Source organism: Aulonocara sp. 'chitande type north' Nkhata Bay, linkage group LG20 (genome assembly GCF_057382095.1).
Source record: "Aulonocara sp. 'chitande type north' Nkhata Bay isolate Kocher_YH1m ecotype deep benthic linkage group LG20, A_spYH_male_GT1.1, whole genome shotgun sequence".
NCBI classification, from domain to species: Eukaryota; Metazoa; Chordata; class Actinopteri; order Cichliformes; family Cichlidae; genus Aulonocara; species Aulonocara sp. 'chitande type north' Nkhata Bay.
Genome location: NC_141363.1, coordinates 16258445 through 16280229, shown reverse-complemented (window position 1 = coordinate 16280229; position 21785 = coordinate 16258445). Strand labels below are relative to the sequence as shown.

Below are 21785 nucleotides of genomic sequence, written 5' to 3'. Positions count from 1 at the left end.
TGTTGGACATGCACAGCAGAATTATTTACAAGGATGACCAAAAAGTGGGAGAAGAAGTTGGTTTATTTAGAAAGTAAAGATTAGGGTTGAGAAGATATGCGACGTGCGATAGTGGAGGGCGGGGCCAGCGTGGCGGTGTAGCATTTCTGGAGCAACAGCAGCTGCCAAAGGGGACAGCTGGGTAGTGGGCATAAGGAGGCACCCGGGGAAGAGAGCCTTCGTCTTAAAAGGTTTGGATGGATATTTATAGACATCCTCAACAAGTTCCCAGGTTTCATGTGAGAAGGGGAAACGTGGTGGGTTGCAGTGTTTGTCTTGAATCCATTTTGAAATCTCAGAAAGTTATCCTATACATATTTGTGGACGGGCTCCTAGAATTTAGAGCTTGCTCTGAGCAGATTTCCATCACACACGTGCTTCAGTTTCTCGCTGAGGACGGATCACCAAGGAATGTAGAGCTGGTGTCTTTACTGGACGTTCTCCATCATCTTCAGAAATTCTAGAGACAGAATCAGAGGCCAAATGAGTCAATCGGCCGGCCTGTCAAACCCATCACACAGTGTAGATAAACCCTGTACATGAGAAATGAGATTTTTATATTTATTGTCTGGGGAGCTAGAAACCCTATCCATACGTAAAGGGACTGATCCTTATAAGGTGCTTTTCTACTCTCTGAGAGCACTCAAAGCCCTTTACACAACATACAGCATGCCTCATTCCCCCATTTGTATAAGAACATTTCTTTCTATGCTTATGTACGTTCTACCTAACGTTCACACACATTCTCACTCTAATAGATGTGTTGGAGAGCAAGCTGGGGTTAGTATCTTGTCCAAGGACATTTGGCATGCAGACTGGAGCAGCCAGGGATCAAACCACCAATCTTCTGATTAGTAGATGGTCTACCTCCTGAGCTACAGCCACCCCAATATTTAAAATATATATTTTAAACGAAATGTTTAAAATTAAAATGATACAAATAAGGATCTCGATGACACAGCAAGGTATAAGACAAGAATGAATTAGAATTTTAAATGTTTGGTTGACCCTGCACTCTGACCCCCGATTACTATCGGGGGTCAGAGTGTGTTTCTATGCTAGGTATGCTAATTTATTTATGCAATTTCATTTTTCTCATATATATATATATATATATATATATATATATATATATATATATATATATATATATATATATATATATATAAGCATGTAGCTAATACACTGAATTAAGAAAAAGTTTCATATTTTATTCATTAACATGTGCGTCGTAGCCTTCATCTGTCACCTGTTACATTACATCATTTCCTCTGGCATTAATGAAGTATTCTGATTCTGTTGCTTTATCATCTTATTTTATTAACTAGCCATGGTTAGCATGGATGTATACACATAACAAGCATGTCTTGAGACCCCCTCAGTGATAGATCTAAATCTAAATGTAACAATATGTACATTTTTTTTTTTTGCTCCACCTCCAGTGCTGCTGGTTTACTCGTGTGCTTCATGTCGAACTGCAATTGAGCCAGAATTACAACTGAAACTGGTTCATTCATATTTTTTATATTCTTAACAATATTAATAATAAACATGATAACATTTGCTGCAAGCTGGACACATTTGAAGCTGTGGTGGAGAGATCACGGAGCAAACTGTCATCCATCATGAGGTCCACCCTCTGCACCAGTTATTGGACAGCTAGCAGAGCACCTTCTCTAACTTGCTAACCTGATTCAGGTCTGCATCACAGATATAAGAAGGCCGTCTCCCAGATAATGTATTATTTTATATTTATAAATGTATTGCATATTAAATTCTTCTTGTTGTTATTTTTATAATTGTATCAATTGCTGTAACAAAAAAAATCTCCCAAACTGAAATAAATACATTTCTTCTTATTATATTTTTTAAAAAGACAGCATTATTAAAAACGCACAAGGAAATGCCGTTAAATTGCCAAACAGCAATCATAATCTAATGCAGACTGGTGCAGATTTAGATTTTTTTTGTTTTCTAAGCAATTTTGATTGTAGAGGTTGCAAGCCCTTGTTCATGACTACTGTGTGGGTGATGAATTTAGCTAAAACTTAGTGGTTTTGTTAAGGCTTGAACTCAGAGGCATAGCTGTTTTGATGGCAGTGCTGACACAGTGATAGCTGTGTCACCCTCACCCTCGTTGAGTCTAGGTGCCGAACACGTCCTCATGCTTTATTAAAAGTGTTAGTGTCAATGTGTTATCTGAAATGGAGAAGATTTTCAGTTGTGAATTGGAGATGGACCCTCTGTCTCTCATACTGGGCCTCCCCAGCCGGCGATTAATATCCAAGAATAATAGGAGATTGTACTGTGTTCTCACCTATGCGGCACGGAAGAATATACTACTCCAATGGATTTATGAAAAAGTACCAACTATTAAAGGTTGGCAAAGAGTAGTGTTGGATCTAGTGCAACTGGAATATCTTACATGTGTACTGCACTCAAAAACAGATCAATTCTTTAAGGTGTGGGAACCATACTTGAACTATGTGGAACCTGATGTTTCTAATATTATGTTACAAGGATTCTCTTGAGTGTTCAAACTGCAACGTAATACTGGGACGACAGGTATTGTACTGTATTGTATCCTCTCTTTAGTCAAAGGAGCTTGCAAAGAAAAGCGTCTGGACTTCTTTAAGTTGCTTGAAGACGTTTCACCTCTCATCCGAGAAGCTTCTTCAGTTCTAAGGTCAAATGGTGGAGAGTCCCAGATATAAACCTAGTGGGAGTAACCCCCCACAGAGGGACAAAAGGACCCCCTGATGATCCTCTAATCGCCTGAGCCAAGGTGTGAAACTGGGTGTGGGTCCCAATCAGCCAGGGTTTCGAGTGAGCTCATTGTGAAACCTGGCCCCACCTTATCATGCGAATTCCTGAGGTCAGATGGCCCAGGATGTGAGTGGGCGTTAAGGCGTCTGGGAAGGGATCTCAAAACTGGATTATAGATGGCAGAGAGTTGGTGTCGTAAACCCCCGCCTCTGTTCAAAGATGGTCGCTCACAGTGGACATAGATGGCTTCTTCCACTCCTCTTTCAAACCATCTGTCCTCTCTGTCCAAAATGTGAACATTGGCATCCTCGAAAGAGTGTCCTTTATCCTTAAGATGCAGATGGACTGCTGAGTCTTGTCCTGTGGAGGTGGCTCTTCTGTGTTGTGCCATGCGCTTGTGAAGTGGCTGTTTGGTCTCTCCAATGTAGAGGTCTGGGCATTCCTCGCTGCACTGTACAGCATACACCACATTGTTAAGTTTGTGTTTTGGCGTTTTGTCTTTCGGGTGAACCAGTTTTTGTCTGAGCGTGTTGCTGGGTCTGAAATGCACCGGGATGTCGTGCTTGGAGAAAACTCTCCTGAGTTTTTCTGATACACCGGCTACATAGGGGATGACAATGTTGTTGCGTCTGTCCTTCTTATCCTCCCTCGCTGGTGTCTGATCTTCTTTTCTGTGCCTCTTTGCTGACTTTAAGAACGCCCATTTAGGATAGCCGCACCTTTTGAGTGCTTCCTTTACATGTGTGTGTTCCTTCTTTTTCCCTTCAGGCTTAGAGGGAACATGTTCTGCCCGGTGGTGTAGGGTCCTAATTACTCCAAGTTTGTGTTCCAAAGGGTGATGGGAGTCAAAGAGGAGGTACTGGTCCGTGTGTGTGGGCTTCCGGTAAACTTCGATGTTGAGGTTGCCATTCTCTTCGATGTGCACAGCGCAGTCCAGGAAAGGCAAACAGTTGTCCTTTGTGTCTTCCCTGGTGAACTTGATGTTTTTATCCACAGCGTTAATGTGCGCAGTGAAGGATTCCACTTCTTGTGTCTTGATTTTGACCCAGGTGTCGTCTACATATCTGTACCAGTGGCTGGGTACTCTTCCTTTGAAAGAGCCAAGAGCCAACTACTCAGTTACAGTATCCACTGTAGGACAAACAACTCTGGCTGCCGTTATTTGTAGTGTGAGTAGTCTGTCAGCCTGCTGTTTACCTCAGCTGCCAAAATGTGTCCACATCTATTTGATCTGACGGGAGTCTGATACAAGTCGGGGAGTCAGTGAAGCTCACTTTTGTCCTGGCTCACTTTTGTTGGCGATATCCTGAACTGTTGCTGCGCTGCTGTTTTTGATGCTGTTAGTTGGCGTTAGTCAAACTTTGTTTGAAGTGGTCCGAGTCATTGTTGGACTCGGACTCTTAGCGAATAAACTCTTTTATGAGCTCAGTTTGTTGGAAAATATAATTACACATTAATCAATGTATTTTTATGAGAACAATATTCTTTTTTCTTTTATATAACTGTAATACTGACTGACTGTACCTGTAAATAGAGGCTTAATCTTACCATCAAAATCAATCTTTCCATCTTTGTTTGTGTCAGATTCCCCAAACATCTCATCGATATCTTCCTCTGTCACTGGTTCTCCAGTCATATGAAGAATTTCCCCAAATTCCTCACGATCAACAAAACCATCTCCATTCCTGTAGATTTAAATATATATATATATATTTATATCAAGTTCAAACTCAATCTCCTTTCTTCCTGCCAATTTACATCGACGCAAAAGCTAAAGTCTGTCCTTTTCTCTTATTCTTGTATCTGTGTTCAAACAATTATGTCTTTGAGCTTTTTTACGTCTGACAATACTTTTGAGTTTTTATTTTAATGTAAATGTTGTTTAAGGGCTAAAAAGTCAGGTAAACAGGCTATGGGACTATAGTCAGTCACAACATTAAAGGCTCTGATATCTAAAGTATGACATAAGGTATTTCATTACTGCAATAACTTGTTATTTTCAAATATAAAGATGTGTAAGTTGATACAAATCCCATGAGAAAGACTAAATCTTTGAACACAAAAGTGAGCAACAGGTACTCATAATTCTCATCTGTCTCTCTAGTTATTTGACACACTAGTTATTTTATCAATTCTAAATTGCTTTTCACATAAATGTTTGAAAACTTTTTTAACTGTATTAAGTTTTGTGATGACGTTTAGTGTCGTACTTGTCAAAAATACGGAAGCATTCTGAAAGCTCTTCTTCGCTCTTTCCTGCCTGGTCCTCCTTTAACTGTTGGACCATCATGACCAAGAACTCCTCGAAGTCGATGGTACCGCTGCCTGAAGACACAAAAGATGAATATGGGAAGATTACTGTTTTACATTTACCGGGTAGGAATCAGTTTGAAATGTCTTGTTTACTTATCAAGTGATTATCTCCAGTTCACCAACTGGTCTTAAATTTTTGATGAAGGGATGCACATAATGCTCAGTTCACTCATCACAAGGAATCTCGTGACAACAGCTGGACATAGACTTTTAGACATTTTCATCCAACCATGATCTCACCATCCTCATCGACCTCCTCTATGATGGCATCCAGCTCCTCCCTTGATGGGTTCTGGCCCAACATCCTCATTACAGTGCCCAACTCTTTGGTGCTGATGTCACCGCCTCCATCTGTGTCAAACATGTCGAAGGCAGCCTTGAACTCTGGGTTAGAGAAGGAAAAGTTCAAATTTAGGCTTTTTTTTTTTGGTTGCTTTACTGTCTAAGCAAAGCTGAAATCATTAATTTCCCATTAATTTTCATCCACAATACAGACTGTAAAAAGTCTACTTGAAAATCACTGCTGGAACTCAACTTAAGGTTATTACTCATTTCTTCATGTAGAAAAAAAAATACAGACCTGCAATCATCTCCTCAGTCAGGAAGGACCGGGCGTCACTTTGGGCATCAGTGGGCTTTAAAAAGAAAAATGAAAAAAAGGTGGAAATGCATCTGTAGTCAGGCAAGTGGATGCTATAAGTGATATCAAATCATAACTAGAACAAGCTGTAAGGAGTGGCTATTGGGAAGGGGATAAATGAGCTTTTTCCCTTCACTTGTCACAGTGGGAGACCGCCATTATGTCCTGTAATAACATCACAGTGGTGAAAAGCTATATAGTGTTCTCTTTTGTTCACATGTCTAGGACCAACACATTAGCATCACAAAAGGTTTCTTAAGAAATAAACTACTTCTCCCTTCTGAAGTGTATTTAACCCTCCCCCCTCTCTCCCATGTCATTTGCTACAGTTCATGTTCTATAGATTAATGTTCTGTAATATTATTTAGAACATAAGACTAGAGCTGTATGATGACTTTTAAAGGCATCATCAAGTTTTGGTCTTTAAGCATTTTGCTACTTTAAGTTTTCATTTTTATTTGACTGAACACTGAATCACAGTTAGTCTGTATCTCTGCTCATCGCGCTGCTCATTGAAATGAATGGAAATCAGTCCTTCCAAGAAATTCAATGGCATTTAGTAATACATAATAACAAAATAAAGAGCAGAATGATGTCCAGAGTTGGGAAATCAAAGAGAACTGCATATAGTTAAACAATTAGCTGGAGTACAATTTGCGGTAATTGGATAATTGGCCTTCAGCTGCATTCACAGAGCAGATTAATAACTTTTTTTCAGTTTTCGGGGCAGTCAGTAGTTGTAACTGCAAATGGCTTATTAAAAGCAAGAAAAATGACTTCCTATTTCCCCATTTCTGGAGAATGCAAAGTTAAACTTGAAAATTTTAGGCATCAGTTAGCGACCGGCAATGATTGTAGGCATTTACTAACACAACAAGCTGTTGCCTGCTGTTTTAGGAGATATGTGGGCAACTGAATAATTCTGGTCTTACCACTGCACTACCATTATCATCCAATTAATAATATTTTTTTTCATTTTTTCTTTTTTGTTGTTTGCTTGTTTATTTGTACATTTGTTGGGCAAAAAAACATTTTAACATCTTTCAAATCCATGTGACGTGTGAAAACAAGACAGTTATAGCTCACAGTGATGCTCACTACAGTGTAACTATTCTACAGTGTTAATACTGTGAATGGATGTATTTTAAAATCATGAACCAAGCTATTATCAAAACTAACCAAATGCCAAGTGGAAACAAAACAGTGAATAAAAACAAAGCTGAACAAATTTAAAAGCATCTGACCAACATTTCCCAAGAGGAAGAAAATAGTTTAGTTTTTATGCACACTCAGACTTTGTTAAACCATCCACCTTTAAATTTCTCAATTTGTATTCAGAATTTTACTCTAAAGAGATCATAACACTGGTGTGGATTATACAGCATTTCTAAGAGGAATAATTTGAGCCAGATTTGGCTTTTTTAAAGTTTTGTAAATGTGGATTTTTTTAGATTTCAATTAATATTTTAACATAATTGTGATCCTAAGCAGTTTAGTAAACAGAATCTTGCAGAGCTTAGCATAGCAAAGATAAGAAAATAAAACTAAAACGAATTTTTCCTGTTTTCCTTGACAAAATGTTGATAATGTTGCGACATATGGAAGGAAACCCACCCCCTTTCCTTTAAAGCTATTTTTAAGGTGAGACTTGGGAGAGGATTTGACAGGGATTTTCTCAAGGTGAATTTCCTAAATTAGGACACTAAGAAAAGGCAGCTTGTCTTCTCACTTTACTCAGCTGTGTACATCTATCTTTAGTACCACTCCCTCCAATCTAAATATCAATCGTAGCGGGTTTAGTTACAAAGTGATGGAACACAAAAGCAGTGTGAGCCTGTAAGCAAACAGCAACGAGGAGTTACAGCAGTTCACAGCAACAAGTTACTAGTCAGACAAACTAGATTTGTGTGTGTGTTGTCTATCAGGTGTGTGCCCCGCATGACATTTCCAAATATTTAAGGAATTCCAGGATGATTTATAAAATCCAGTTATGATGCGGATGAGGACTTGCTGGATGAGCACAGCCAGTTTGCTTCAGGTATTTATCTCCATCCTGCGTCATCTGCCTTTTCTTCTCATCCCTTGAAAACCAAATCAAATCCTCAGGATGCATCATAAACCTAAATCCTCCTTCTCGTCCTTTACCCCCTCCTCCGTTTTTGGTTTCTTACCATGGTGGCGGACTGTGGAGAACAACACACACCAGTACAAACAACAGACAGCTGGGAAAGAAGGTCTCCTTTCTATGCAGTTCAGGTAACTCTGTGACTTTACTCTACTCCATAAGTACCCTCTCATCCCACCAGCATTTTACTAAAAATGATCAGGATTGGGCCAGAGACCCCCTCCTCGGACAAGAGCCGGCCAATCAAATTTGGTTTTAGTTTGTGCGCCCTTACAATCTCCTGATGGACATCCCCTTGTGTGGCACAGTGTCCAATCCCCCATATTTAGATAACAGACAAGCTCACTGACATTTATTGAAAAAAAAGAAAACACTGTGCAGGCATCAGGCAGCTGAAGGTTATTTTGGCAGAGGATCAACTGGGCATCTCAGTGCAGAACGACACTTGATTTCACATGGACCAGAGCGCGTGCACGCTCGCGCACATCACACACACATACATGCACTCACGGATTAACACCTCCCTGCATGCATAGATTCTCTGCCCCTTCCACAGTGTCCGTTAACCCATCTATCTGCCCTCCTCCCTGTCCTCAGGGCTGCTGACTTGCCCTTGCACCTATGACATCTGAAACATAAGAGCTGTGCAGAAAGACCTGTCACCTCACACAACTGTTCCCCGTCTTAACAATTTTAGCTAGTGGTTTCTCATTACCTCAACAGAAAAGCAAACCTCTAATTACCATGTCAGTAAAAGGCTTGATCGAGCCAAAGTCAAAGTGAAATTTCCACAGAAACTCATTCAGAATCCCACTGACACTAATAACCAGAAATTAGCAACAGAGGCTACTTGACAGTACATCTACACACAGTGAAGGAAACAATTCTTTTAAGTTTGCTCGCTTGTAAGAAATGAATAGTTTCAAGTATTTATGGTAGTTGAGAGGCAGAATATCTGCCAAAAAAACACACTGAAGCGTTGACATAAGTCATAAATTGATTTGCTTGTTAATGAGTGAAATAAGTACAGGGTGGGCCATTTATATGGATACACCGTAATAACATGGGAATGGTTGGTGATATTAAAGTCCTGTTTGTGGCACATTAGTATATGTGAGGGGGCAAACTCCTCAAGATGGGCGGTGACCATGGTGGCGATTTAGAAGTCGGCCATCTTGGATACAACTTTTGTTTTTTCAATAGGAAGAGGGCCTATTTCATGAGTTATCTACAAGTTTCTGACCACTTATAAAATGTGTTCAATGTGCTGCGTTGTGTTGGATTGTCATTGAAATCTGCTGCAATGACCCGGTTACTGCATTCACCAGATATCAACACGATTTTGATCTGCTCCTCACGTGTTAACCTCTTCGACATGTCAATGGCTGTGAACACAGAGAAACGTGTAAATAACTTATGAAAGAATAAAGTTACGTTGAAACCAAGCACACCTTTGTTTTTCTTGTGACATTACCAATAAGTTTGATGTGTCACATGGCCCTCTTCCTATTGAAAAAACAAAAGTTGTATCCAAGATGGCCGACTTCTAAATCGCCACCATGGTCACCACGCATCTTGAGGAGTTTGCCCCCTCACATATACTAATGTGCCACAAACTGGACTTTAATATCACCAACCATTCCCATGTTATTACGGTGTATCCATATAAATGGCCCACCCTGTATTTTAGTATGAGTGGAGAATGCCTTTTTTGGCAAGCACAGCTGTCAGATGTTTCTTGTACTTGGTCACCAGGTCTGCACACATCTCAGGAGGGTTTATGACTCACTCTGTTTTTACAGAAACTCTCTAAACTCACCTTTTGGTTTCTTGGCTGCTACTTGATAACTTGAAGCTTCAGCTCTATTAACTAACTAGGCCCTCTCCGTGAATCGCTACCTTATCGTGGTGGAGCGGTTTGTGTGTTCCAGGGATCCCAGGGGCTATGTTGTCTGGGGGCTTTAGCCCCCTGGTAGGGTCTCCCATGGCAAATTGGTGCTGGGTGAGGGACCAGACAAAGAGCGATTCAGAAGACCCTTATGAAGAGAACATCGAGGGAACAGTTTACCCTGCCCGGGATAGGGTGACTGGGGCCCCGCCCTGGAGCCAGGACCTGGGAGGGAGCGTCTGGTGGCTGGGCCTTAGTCCATGGGGCCCGGCCGGGCACAGCCCGAAGAGGAGACATGGGCCCATCCTCCCGCAGGCCCACCACCCACAGGAGGCGCCATAGGGGTCGGGTGCATTGTGTGTCGGGTGGCGGCCAGGAGCGGAGGCCCTGGCGGACTGATCCCCGGCTGCCAAGACTGGCAATAGGGATATGGAATGTCACCTCTCTGGTGGGGAAGGAGCCTGAGTTAGTGCGTGAGGTTGAGAGGTACCGGCTAGATATAGTCGGGCTCACCTCTACGCATGGCTTGGGCTCTGAGACCAGTCTCCTGGAGAGGGGCTGGACTCTGTCTCAGTCTGGAGTTGCCCCTGGTGAGAGGCGGCGGGCTGGGGTGGGTATTCTTTTTTTTTTTTTTCTTTTTTTCTCTTTTCTTCAGATTCAATCTGAGCCATTCAAATTCAAATTGAACTTATTCAAATTCAGTTTCTGATGGCACAGATTTCTGCCCATAGTACACCTACTTACTGGTTGTGTCGCATCAGTCTGTGTCTCTGAGTTAACTTGTGTTTCTCCTACAGCTCCGGACCGCTAAAAATGCGCGTGCTCTTTGTGAGCTCGTTCCCGGCTCGTAACCAGCGCGTTCTGCCGTCAAGGGCGATCATTGGTGAAATGTGATCATGTGACTGATGCAAGCCAGATCCTTTTATTTAGCAAAACTGTGATTAATAGTTAAATATTATTTTTTTTCTTTTTCTTTTTTCTTTTTTTCCTTTTTTTTTTTTGCCTGTCCCGTTTGGCTCTTTTGCCATCAGAATTGTTGTCTAAAGGCAAAGAAAGATGCCCAACAGATTTACTTTACCAAATTGACCATCCCAGCCTTGCCGTAATGGTCCATTTGATTCACCTTTTATTGTTTATTTTATTTTCACTTACTGAATACGGGACAGACTTGACTGGGGAAAGAAGGGGAGAAAGAAAGAGGGAAAGAGAAACAGCTGAGAAAAGGGACGGGGGAGAAGGGCAAAAAACAAAAACCAACAGAATGAGCAGAAAAAATAAATAAATAAATAAATAAAATGCATATATCAATTAGAGATGGCACGATACCACTTTTTTATGTCCGATACCGATACCGATATCATAAATTTGGATATCTGCCGATACCGATATGAATCCGATATAGTGTTTTTTAATATCTTGCTGCATTTTGTATAAGTTCATACTCAAGTTTAAAACAACAACTACACTAAAGCTATTCTGTTATACCTGTATGCAAAAAAAATATTTCATAGTTCAGCAATACTGATCAATCTAATAAACTTAAACCTACACCATCCTCCCTATTCTGGTATTTTAAAGAGTACTTAGCATAAATATTAAGCAACCTAACTAATAGGGTTCCAACTCCCAGCAACAACAAAAATAAATAAATAAAAAATAGGGAACCACCCCTCACGCGCCACCTCATGATGCTTAATCGACGTAATCAACCTTAATTTGATGCAGTGTGAAAAAAAATGCACAGAAATCAATTATTTTTCAAGAAATATTAAATAGATTCAACATCTTTCTTCAACAAAATTGCAGACTGCACAGATGGTACCTTCCCAAAGGAAAAAGTACTATAGCTTACTAGGGTATATATATTAGACTTAATAGTTACTATATACAGTAATTGACTTCTATTCATTTTACATCAAATTAAAACTTTGGGTGTCAGATAATTATTTATCAAAAGCTAGACATTTAAATGAGAATAAGAAAGAAAAGTATGTCTTTGTGCCCCCTTTTCCCTGTTAATGTCCTATCGGCCCTCCTGGTTAACTTTGCTAGATCTGCCCCTGCACAGTTACCAGCATCAGCTACGTAGAAAAAGATCCTGGAGTAGAAAGTAATATTAAATACATTCTAACAATAGCTGATCAAGCTTAAACGTGCTGCTGTTGTTCAGCCGCTAGTTTCCTCTTTCTGGTGCAAAGTGGGCCAAAAGCAAACTAGAGACACGGACTCGCGACAGAAAAGCCGATCAGCTGATCGTTAAGCAGTTTCATGATTGAAGTAGCAGCAGGAGAGGCAGTCGCTTGTTAAGCTTAACGCAGGAATGCTTTACAAACATTCAGAGATGGACTTACACACTTGCTTTACATCTCTCGGGATAACTTTGTCGGAGATGAAATGCCGGGTTGCTAGCGAAGCTCCAAATGCTATCCAGACCACCGACAGGTCCCACATGCCACAGCCGCTCTATCATGCATACTGCTCCGACGTGCTAACGTTCTGAGGTGAGTTACGGCGTGTTGCAAGTTTTGTGAGGTGCTTTCGTGATATTTAATGGATCGGATTACATTTTTTATTTTTCTCCGATATCTGATCCAGTAATTTAGGTCAGTATCGGACCGATACCGATACGTAATATCGGATCGGTCCATCTCTAATATCAATCACCTGGATCACCTGCTGAGAAAGAAAAAAGAAAACAAGCAGAAGAGAACAAGAGTAATAGAATAAACAACATCACAATGATATATGGGAATATGACAGTAAATACTAAATATTAAACATTATTGTGCAGCACATAAGATCAACAGAACACAGTGTGCTTTGAGGTAGGAGCCAAAAAGGGTGTAGTTTGTGGGTGTGATCACCCGTGTGTACACCTGTGAGCATGGACGCGCTTGTTTTTTTTTTTTTTTTTTTTTTAAAGGTTCCTTCATGCAATGATCTGCTAGAGGGTGTGGGGGGGCCACAGCCCCGTCCTCCAGGGCATGAAGCAGGTATGGAGGAGATCAAAACTCCAGACATCCAGAGGCCCCCAGAACACAAGAGACCAAGGAAGACCAACAGAGGGGCAGCCGCGCCACTGTCCCAGAAAGAGCTGAGGAGAGTCCCAGATGAGGGCTCACTCAGCAGCCGCGGAGCAGAAGCCAGGGGGAGTTGCAGTGACGCGCCCGTGTCACCTCTCTGGTGGGGAAGGAGCCTGAGTTAGTGCGTGAGGTTGAGAGGTACCGGCTAGATATAGTCGGGCTCACCTCGACGCATAGCTTGGGCTCTGGAACCAGTCTCCTGGAGAGGGGCTGGACTCTGTCTCAGTCCGGAGTTGCCCCTGGTGAGAGGCGGCGGGCTGGGGTGGGTATTCTAATATCCCCTCGGCTTGCTGCCGGTACGTTGGGGTTTTTCCCGGTGAATGAGAGGGTTTGTTCCCCGCGCCTTAGGGTCTTGACTGTCATCTACGCTTATGCGCCGAGTGGCAGTTCAGAGTACCCAGCCTTCTTAGAGTGGGTGGGGGGGGGGGGGGGGGGGCTGGAAGGTGCTCCACCTGGAGACTCTGTTGTCCTGCTGGGAGACTTCAATGCTCACGTGGGTAACGACAGCAAGACCTGGAGGGGCGTGATTGGGAGGAACGGCCTCTCTGATCTACATCCTACCCCAAGCGGACACAGGTATGGCTTTGTCCGAATTACATGATGTGCTGAGCTCGCTTCAAAACAAGGACCCGAGCGCAGCCCTCATTGTAGCAGGAGACTTTAACAAAGCGAACCTCAGACAAGTCATGCCAAACTTTTACCAGCATGTCTCGTGTCCAACGAGAGGGGATCGGATTTTGGATCACTGCTACACGCCATACAAGCAGGGCTACAAAGCTGTCTCACACCCGGCTTTTGGGAAGTCTGACCACAATGCCATCTTCCTCATTCCCCAGTATAAACAAAGCATACGGAGGGAAGACGTGACCACGAAGGAAGTAAAACGGTGGACTGCCCAATCAGAAGCTACGCTACAGGACGCACTCAACGTCGTAGACTGGGACATGTTCAGAGCATGCGCAGTCGACATCAACGAGTTTACGGAAGTAGCAGTATGCTTCGTCAATATGCTAGCGGAGGAGATTATCCCCACTGCGAGAGTCACCACACCCGCTTCCACCAGGGCGACACATGGAGTATGTGGCACGGACTACGCACCATTACGGACTACAAAGCCAGGGACACTGCGCCGATCAACGCCGACTCTGCATTCACCAACGAGCTGAATCGGTTCTACGCCCGTTTCGAGGTTAGCCAGGCGGCTAATGCTATCTACCGCCTGACTACCGAGGACAGTGACATCATCAGCGAGAGACCGGTGACCAGCATCGCGGAGCATGACGTCCGAGCGGCACTGAGGAGAGTGAACACAAGGAAAGCGGCGGGGCCAGACAGCATCACCGGCCGTCTGCTGCGCTGCTGTGCTGACCAGCTAGCAGGTGTGTTCACTTACATCTTCAACGAGTCCCTGGCGAAGTCTGTGGTCCCCACATGCTTCAAAAGATCCACCATCATCCCTGTGCCCAAGAACAGCAAACCCTCATCCCTGAACAATTACCGGCCAGTTGCACTGACCTCGGTAGTAATGAAGGTGTTTGAGAGGCTGCTGAAGAACATCATCTCCTCCTCCATCCCAGACACCACAGATCCGCTGCAGTTCGCCTACAGATCCAACAGATCCACAGAGGATGCCATCGCCCACATCCTACACACCACTCTCAGCCACGTGGACAAGAAACAGGGTAACTATGTGCGAATGCTGTTTGTTGATTACAGTTCAGCGTTTAACACAATAGTGCCCTGCAGACTGTTCACAAAGCTGAGGGATCTGGGACTTAACAGCCGTCTGTGTGCATGGGTGTTGGACTTCCTCACTGGCAGAACTCAGGTGGTGAGGGTGGGCAGGTGCTTCTCCAACAGCATCACCATCAACACAGGAGCACCTCAGGGATGTGTCCTCTCGCCACTGCTCTACTCCCTCTACACTTCAGACTGTGTGGCCACCCATGGCTCCAACACCATTGTGAAGTTTGCTGACGACACAGTGGTGTTGGGTGCCATCTCCAACAACGATGAGGCGGCCTACATGGATGAAGTGAAGAATCTGGCATCGTGGTGCCAGGACAACCACCTCCAGCTGAACGTCAGCAAGACCAAGGAGCTGGTGGTGGACTTCAGAAGGGGTCAGCACAGAGACTACAAGCCCATTATCATCAATGGAGCTCCAGTGGAGAGGGTGCAGTCCTTCAAGTATCTTGGTGTCCACATCTCCTCAGACCTGACATGGGCTGCCCACATTCAGGTCCAGACCAAAAAGGCTAGGCAGCGCCTGTACCACCTACGACAACTGAGGAAGTTCAGGGTCTCTCCAAAGATCCTCAGGATTTTCTATACAGGCGCTGTGGAGAGCATCCTCACACAGAACATGACATCATGGTTCGGGAACAGCTGTGTGAAGGACCAAAAAGCTCTCCAGAGAGTGATCCGTACAGCAGAACGCTGCTGCAGGATTGCTCTCCCCCCGCTTCAGGACACCTACACCAGGAGATGCCGGACTAGAGCAGCGCAGATACTGAAGGACCCGTCCCATCCTGGCAACAAACTGTTCCAACTTCTGCAATCTGGTAGAAGGTTCCGCATCTTCCGGGCAAGGACAGAGAGACTCAAGAGGAGCTTCTATCCCCAAGCCATCCGTGCCCTAAACACACACACCCGCCCGCTCACATCATCTATAATTGACTGAGACAGGACTCTCTTCCAGACACTAAACCAAGGCACAATGTACATTTCAATTCCTTTAATTTTAAATATGTTTATATTTTCTATCCTGTAAAATAGTCAGATATCTATTCATATTAATGTACAGAATTCACCTGCTTGCTGCTACTATATAATGTTCTTCCTCTACACCCCCCCCCCCCCCCCCCCCCAATTTTTGCACATGTCGAGGAGCGTGTCAGGCTACATTTCACTGTGTGTTATACTTGTATAACTATGCATGTGACAAATAATAAAGAACCTTGAACCTTGAACCTTGATCTGAACCCGAGCGGTGTTTTGTTATTGGACTTCTGTGCAAATCACAGTTTGGCCATAACAAGCACCTTGTTCGAACATAAGAGTGTCCATAAGTGCACGTGGCACCAGTACGCTCTAGGCCGCAGGTCGATGATCGATTTTGTAATCGTATCACCAGACCTGCGGCCATATGTTCTGGACACTCGGGTAAACAGAGGGGCTGAGCTGTCAACTGATCACCACCTGGTGGTGAGTTGGATTCAACGCACACCTCCGGCAGAGCTTCAACAGCATTCCGAGGGAGACTGGGGACATTGAGTCCGAATGGACCATGTTCAGCGTCTCCATTGCCGAAGCTGCTGCTTTGAGCTGCGGCCGCAAGGTGGTTGGTGCCTGCCGTGGTGGTAATCTCCGAACCAAATGGTGGACACCAGAGGTGAAGGGAGCCACCAGGCTGAAGAAGGAGTCCTATCGGGCTTGGTTAGCCTGTGGGACTCCGGAGGCAGCCGACAGGTATCGACAGGCCAAGCGGAATGTGGCTCAGGCAGTGGCTGAAGCCCGGTGTGGGAGGAGTTCGGAGAGGCCATGGAAAAAGACTTTCGGACTGCCTCAAAGAGATTCTGGCAAACCGTCAGGCGTCTCAGGAGGGGAAAGCGGTGCTTTACCTGCATTGTGTATAGTGCTGGCTGACGTTGACTGAGAAAATTGTCAGACGGTGGAAGGAATACTTCGAGGACCTCCTTAATCCCACTGACACGTCTTCCGAGGAGGAAGCAGAGTCTGGGCATGATGGCAATGACCCGCCAATTTCCGGGGGCGAGGTCACTGAGGCAGTTAAACAACTCCTTGGTGACAGAGCCCCTGGTGTTGATGAGGTCCGTCCCGAGTTCCTGAAGGCTCTGGATGTTGTAGGGCTGTCCTGGTTGACACGCCTCTACAATGTTGCGTGGAGATCAGGGGCAGTACCCTTGGACTAGCAGACCGGGGTGGTGGTCCCCATTTTTAAGAAGGGAGACCGGAGGGTGTGTTCCAACTACAAGGGGATCACACTCCTCAGCCTCCCTGGGAAAGTCTATGCCAGGGTGCTGGAAAGAAGAGTTCGTCCGCTAGTTGAGGAACATACAGGAGGAACAATGCGGTTTTCGTCCTGGTCGCAGAACACTGGACAAGCTCCTTATCCTCTCCAGGATACTTGAGGGTGCATGGGAGTTTGCCCAACCAATCTACATGTGTTTTATGGACTTGGAGAAGGCATTCGACCGTGTCCCTCGGGGTGTCCTGTGGGAGGTGTTGCGGGAGTATGGGGTGTCTGGCCCATTGCTACGGGCCATTCAATCCCTATACAACCGTTGCAAGAGCTTGGTTCGCATTGCCGGCAATAAGTTGGACTCATTCCCGGTGGGTGATGGGCTCCGCCAGGGCTGCCCTTTGTCACTGGTTCTGTTCATAATTTTTATGGACAGGATTTCTAGGCGCAGCCAAGTGGCGGAGGGCTTTCACTTTGGTGGTCTCAGAATCTCATCTCTGCTTTTTGCGGATGATGTCGTTCTGTTGGCTTCATCGGGTGAGCGCCTCCAGCTCGCACTGGAACGGTTCGCAGCCGAGTGTGAAGCAGCGGGAATGAGGATCAGCACCTCCAAATCTGAGACCATGGTTCTCAGCCGGAAAAGGGTGGAGTGCCCACTCCGGGTCGGGGATGAGTTCCTGCCCCAAGCGGAGGAGTTCAAGTATCTTGGGGTCTTGTTCGCGAGTGATGGGAGAAGGGAGCCGGAGTTCGACAGACGGATTGGGGCTGCAGCTGCAGTAATGCAGACGCTGCACTGGTCCGTCGTGGTGAAGAGGGAGCTGAGTGTAAAAGCGAAGCTCTCAATTTACCGGTCGATCTACGTCCCTACCCTCACCTATGGTCACGAGCTGTGGGTAGTGACCGAAAGAATGAGATCGTGGATACAAGCGGCAGAAATGAGCTTCCTCCGAAGGGTGGCTGGCCTCTCCCTTAGAGATAGGGTGAGAAGTTCGGCCATCCGGGAGGGGCTCAGAGTAGAGCAGCTGCTGCTCCACATCGAAAGGAGCCAGCTGAGGTGGTTCGGGCATCTGACAAGGATGCCCCCTGGGCGCCTCCTGGGTGAGGTGTTCCAGGCATGTCCCACCGGGAGGAGGCCCCGGGGCAGACCCAGGACACGCTGGAGAGATTATATCTCTCAGCTGGCCTGGGAACGCCTTGGTGTTCCCCCGGCTAAGCTGGAGGAGGTGGCTGGGGAGAGGGAGGTCTGGGCCTCTCTGCTTAGGCTGCTGCCCCCGTGACCCGGCCTCGGATAAAGCGGATGAAGATGATGGATGGATGGACTAGCTAGGCCACTCATGTGTTTCTTCTTTAGCCACTCATTTGTTGCCTCTGCAGTATTTTGCCTGCCTCAGTGTAGTCAAAGCCATCTTGTGCCAAACAGCCCCAAAGCATGTTTCCACCTCTGTGCTTGACTCTGGGGACGGTGTTCTTTGGGTCACTTTCAGGACTCCTCAGTGGACTGAAGTGGATACCAAAGAGCTCAGTTTTGGTTTAATTTGACCACAGCACTTTCTCCCAGCTTGCTCTGAATCCTTTAGATATTCAATGGGAAACTTCAAACGGGCCTCTAGCTTTGGTTTCTTGAACAGATGCTGCAAGATTTCAGTCCATTACAGCATAGTGTGTTACAAATGGCGTTTTTGGTGACTGTGGTTTGTACTGTCTTCAGATCATAAACAAGTTTCTGCAGTATACTTTTGAGCTAATCGATCACATTTCCCCTAATCATCCTAACTCTGTGAGGCAAGATCTTCCATGGAGTTCCAGCCTAAGAGGGAATGACGGTCATTTCTTTTATTTCTGAATAATCACACGAACACTTTTATCGCTTTTGTTTTGTACTTACTTTTTGTGTTTTTAGTTTTTCTCTGCTCCCTTGTTCTTTACTAGGCTACCTGTCTACACACAAACACACAGGCAGACAAACATCTTACTTGTCTGATAGATACAGTGCAATATAAAAGCACATCCACATGTTTCCGTTCCACTTCAGACAATTAAGTCAGCTGTTGGAAACAGATGAGTCAGTCCAATGGGCAGTAAGGCGCTGTCACTTTTTTCACATGCAATCTATTTATGCCTGAAAGAACGGAGAGAACCATGTGATTAGTGTGGAAACAAGAGCAGCGCTAGTTGCTGATCAACATTTCTTATCTGGAGATAAAGTATTTATTCATTTGATACAAAGTAATAATAATTTCTAAAAGGTTCACCAAAAAAATGAAAAAATGAAAAATTGAGGAGTCTAAAAATATGACCAATGTGTAAATTCATTAAACTCAAGTCTACTTTTAGCCTTTCAGCGCTGTTGATCTACCATCACTAAACACTTTTCTCATGAATTTAAACTCCAGGTACTCGTCATGATCAGTACGATTCAAAACACTTGAAAGGCAACAAAGAAAATGCTCAATTTAAGACTTCAGCAATGAATTAGCCTATGTTAAGATTTTTTTTATTTGCATATATGTGCAGTTACTACTTCACTGTTTCAAGTTAAACATCTTACCTCAAAAGATTCATTCAGACTATTGATAATAGCAAATTAATGCTAGTTTGAGTCTGCTCGTAGGGTGACCGCATCCAACAAACTAAATGCTGGGCAAAGGAAGTGTTTGTATGAAATGATGTGGGACACACAACTAACGCTGAGACATTCTTATATATCTAAAAAAAAAAAAAAAATAAGCACATCAACACACAAGTTACACAGGTTGAAGCCGCTGCTTGTGTCATTTAAAAATGTATCCTATTTTATTTGGAGGTATACTTGCATATTCCCCTTTTCTATATATAAAAACAAAACAAAAAGCATCCATCCTCCACAGTGGCCTCCGTCCCAAAGCTGAAGAGTCATTTGTCTAAAGAAGAAGAGTCATATCTTCTAGAAACCTTAATCGCGGACTAGCTCAGTTCTCTGTAACGCTATAATAGATATGCTGAATGCATAGAAAACCTATTGGAATACAAAGAAAAGAGTCCATTTATCTCCGATTTCACAGTTTTTACAGCAAATATGAAGCTCTACATCTCTACAGTTTGTTCAGTTCCATGGATTTATTTGAATTACAGCTACATTGCATGCAGAAAGATGATTCCACATGCAGCTGAGTGTAGGGATAGTGACACTAATCTCGAGGAGAACCTGGGCGGCTGATATTCAGCGACGGGTTTATGAAAAGTGTGCCACAGCTTCACCACTGTGGTGTGGAGGCAGCATTATCCTGGCTGCCTCAATCATGTGTTTACACAACATAAAAAAAATTAAAAAAAACAAAGACTCATTTTTTTACTTCTTCAAACACACAGGTTTGATGTGTCAGTATCAAACCTAAAGATAAAATTAGTGGCAAACAACCTTCATGAGCTGTATGTTCCTGACACTTTCTGTGCTATTAATTTCCACCCTCCCTTACTATGATTTGGCACATAATCTTTTATCTTGTTCAGAAACTGATCTTGACTGTGGATGATTTAATTACTGGTGATTTATTGCTGGAAGTTGACATTCACACTTATAATGAAAAAAAGGTTAAATGAAGATCTAGTCAGCGTTTATCTGGAGATTTCTCCAGTCTGACTGATTATGGCATTTAAAAATCATAGAAAAAGGATTTTGAGTATATTAGCATGCTAAAATTGCCATTCACTTCAAACAATGCTGTGCACGTGCATGTCAAAGGTGCAAGCTGCTGCATACATAGCCTTGGATAAAAACCTGCCTGAATACAGTCAGGGAAAAAAAATCCAGCTGCGCTGATCACACTGTGCACCTTTTCTTCTTAATCCTTCTCCTGTAGATAACACTTTATCACCCTCCTACTGTTCTCCATGTTATGATCCTCACCACCTCCTGTTTCCATCTTAAGCTCTTCTCACTCCTCTCAGTCATCACCCCTTGTCTCCCCCAGAGGGCCATCGTGCAAGTTCAGCTTCCATGCTCTCCAGCTTATGTCACCAGTGTTATTAGAGTGCCTGTTTGGTGCCTGACTGACAGCACCAGCTGAGGCTGACTTCCCAGAAGCAAACTTCCCTTGCTTGGGTGAGAAAAAAAAAAGCATGGCTCAGTTTGAAGACTTTGGTTTGATAACAGACCAAGAGAAACAAAAAAGCTGTGTTGTTTTCAGCTCTTTTTCTCGTTCTGTCTTCTTTTCTTTCTCTTTCCATGATCTCTTCTTCTATAACTCCTTCTATTCCTGGACATTCTCCATGGAGCAGCTGAGTCCTCTGGACAAACACACCCTAAATAAGGCTTGAGGTATGCCATCACTCGTCCACGTTTAGCCTCCACCATCTTGATCCTTCACTCCTTCTTTTGCTACCCTTCTTTCTGCTCCTTTTCCCTCCTCAAGCTAAAGACTGCTCTCCAGTCTTTAGCTCAACTAAATGTTTCAGTAAACTAGCTGTACAGTTCATGCAGACTTATTAAACTAAAAATCTGCTGGGAGACTCCATCGTGTAATTGCGTGCTGTTTCAATCCCAGGAGGAGAAACAAATCCCTTTCTGCTGTAAAAATCTTCCAAAGCAAACATGCAGCAAACAGTTGTGATGTGTGAGTGTCAGATTCCAGCTACACATAAGGTTTGCTCACGATAGAGCAATAAAGCTACAATCACAGCACTCGGTGGCTGCTGGGGTTTTGTCCAGACCTTTGAGAAATTTTTAAAATGACAACAAGGTAAAAGAGATTTTGTCCTTCTTGTAGAGAACAACATCATGTCATAGCTGCCTCCAGCTGATGCTAAATAATGCAGCCAGACCACCTTATACTGAATACTGATCTGCCACAACATTAAAGACTTTGTCAGGTGTGACAAAGACCAAAGGTGCACATTTACTCCTAAAGCACTCCCTGATGGCACAACACAGCAGTTGGCACAACCACAGCACAAAAACTGCTCAGGCT

The 21785-nt window shown here is 44.0% G+C and overlaps 1 protein-coding gene across 3 annotated transcripts; it reads right to left on the bottom strand.

The window, feature by feature from the left end:
• Positions 1 to 45: 45 nt before the first annotated feature.
• LOC147305357 (troponin C, skeletal muscle) lies at positions 46 to 20812 on the bottom strand. Of its 3 annotated transcripts, none has more exons than XM_086278031.1 (6): positions 20726 to 20812; positions 5699 to 5753; positions 5359 to 5502; positions 5016 to 5130; positions 4354 to 4490; positions 46 to 499 (listed from the first exon to the last, which is right to left on the bottom strand). In XM_086278031.1, exons 1-6 carry the CDS (start codon positions 20795 to 20797, stop codon positions 468 to 470), a joined length of 555 nt encoding a protein of 184 aa, XP_086134157.1. In that variant the 5' UTR covers positions 20798 to 20812; the 3' UTR covers positions 46 to 467. The 3 variants fall into 3 exon arrangements, with proteins under 3 accessions (XP_086134157.1, XP_086134159.1, XP_086134158.1); XM_086278033.1 differs by lacking the exon at positions 20726 to 20812 and adding an exon at positions 20601 to 20718; XM_086278032.1 differs by lacking the exon at positions 20726 to 20812 and adding an exon at positions 7930 to 8079.
• Positions 20813 to 21785: the final 973 nt, after the last annotated feature.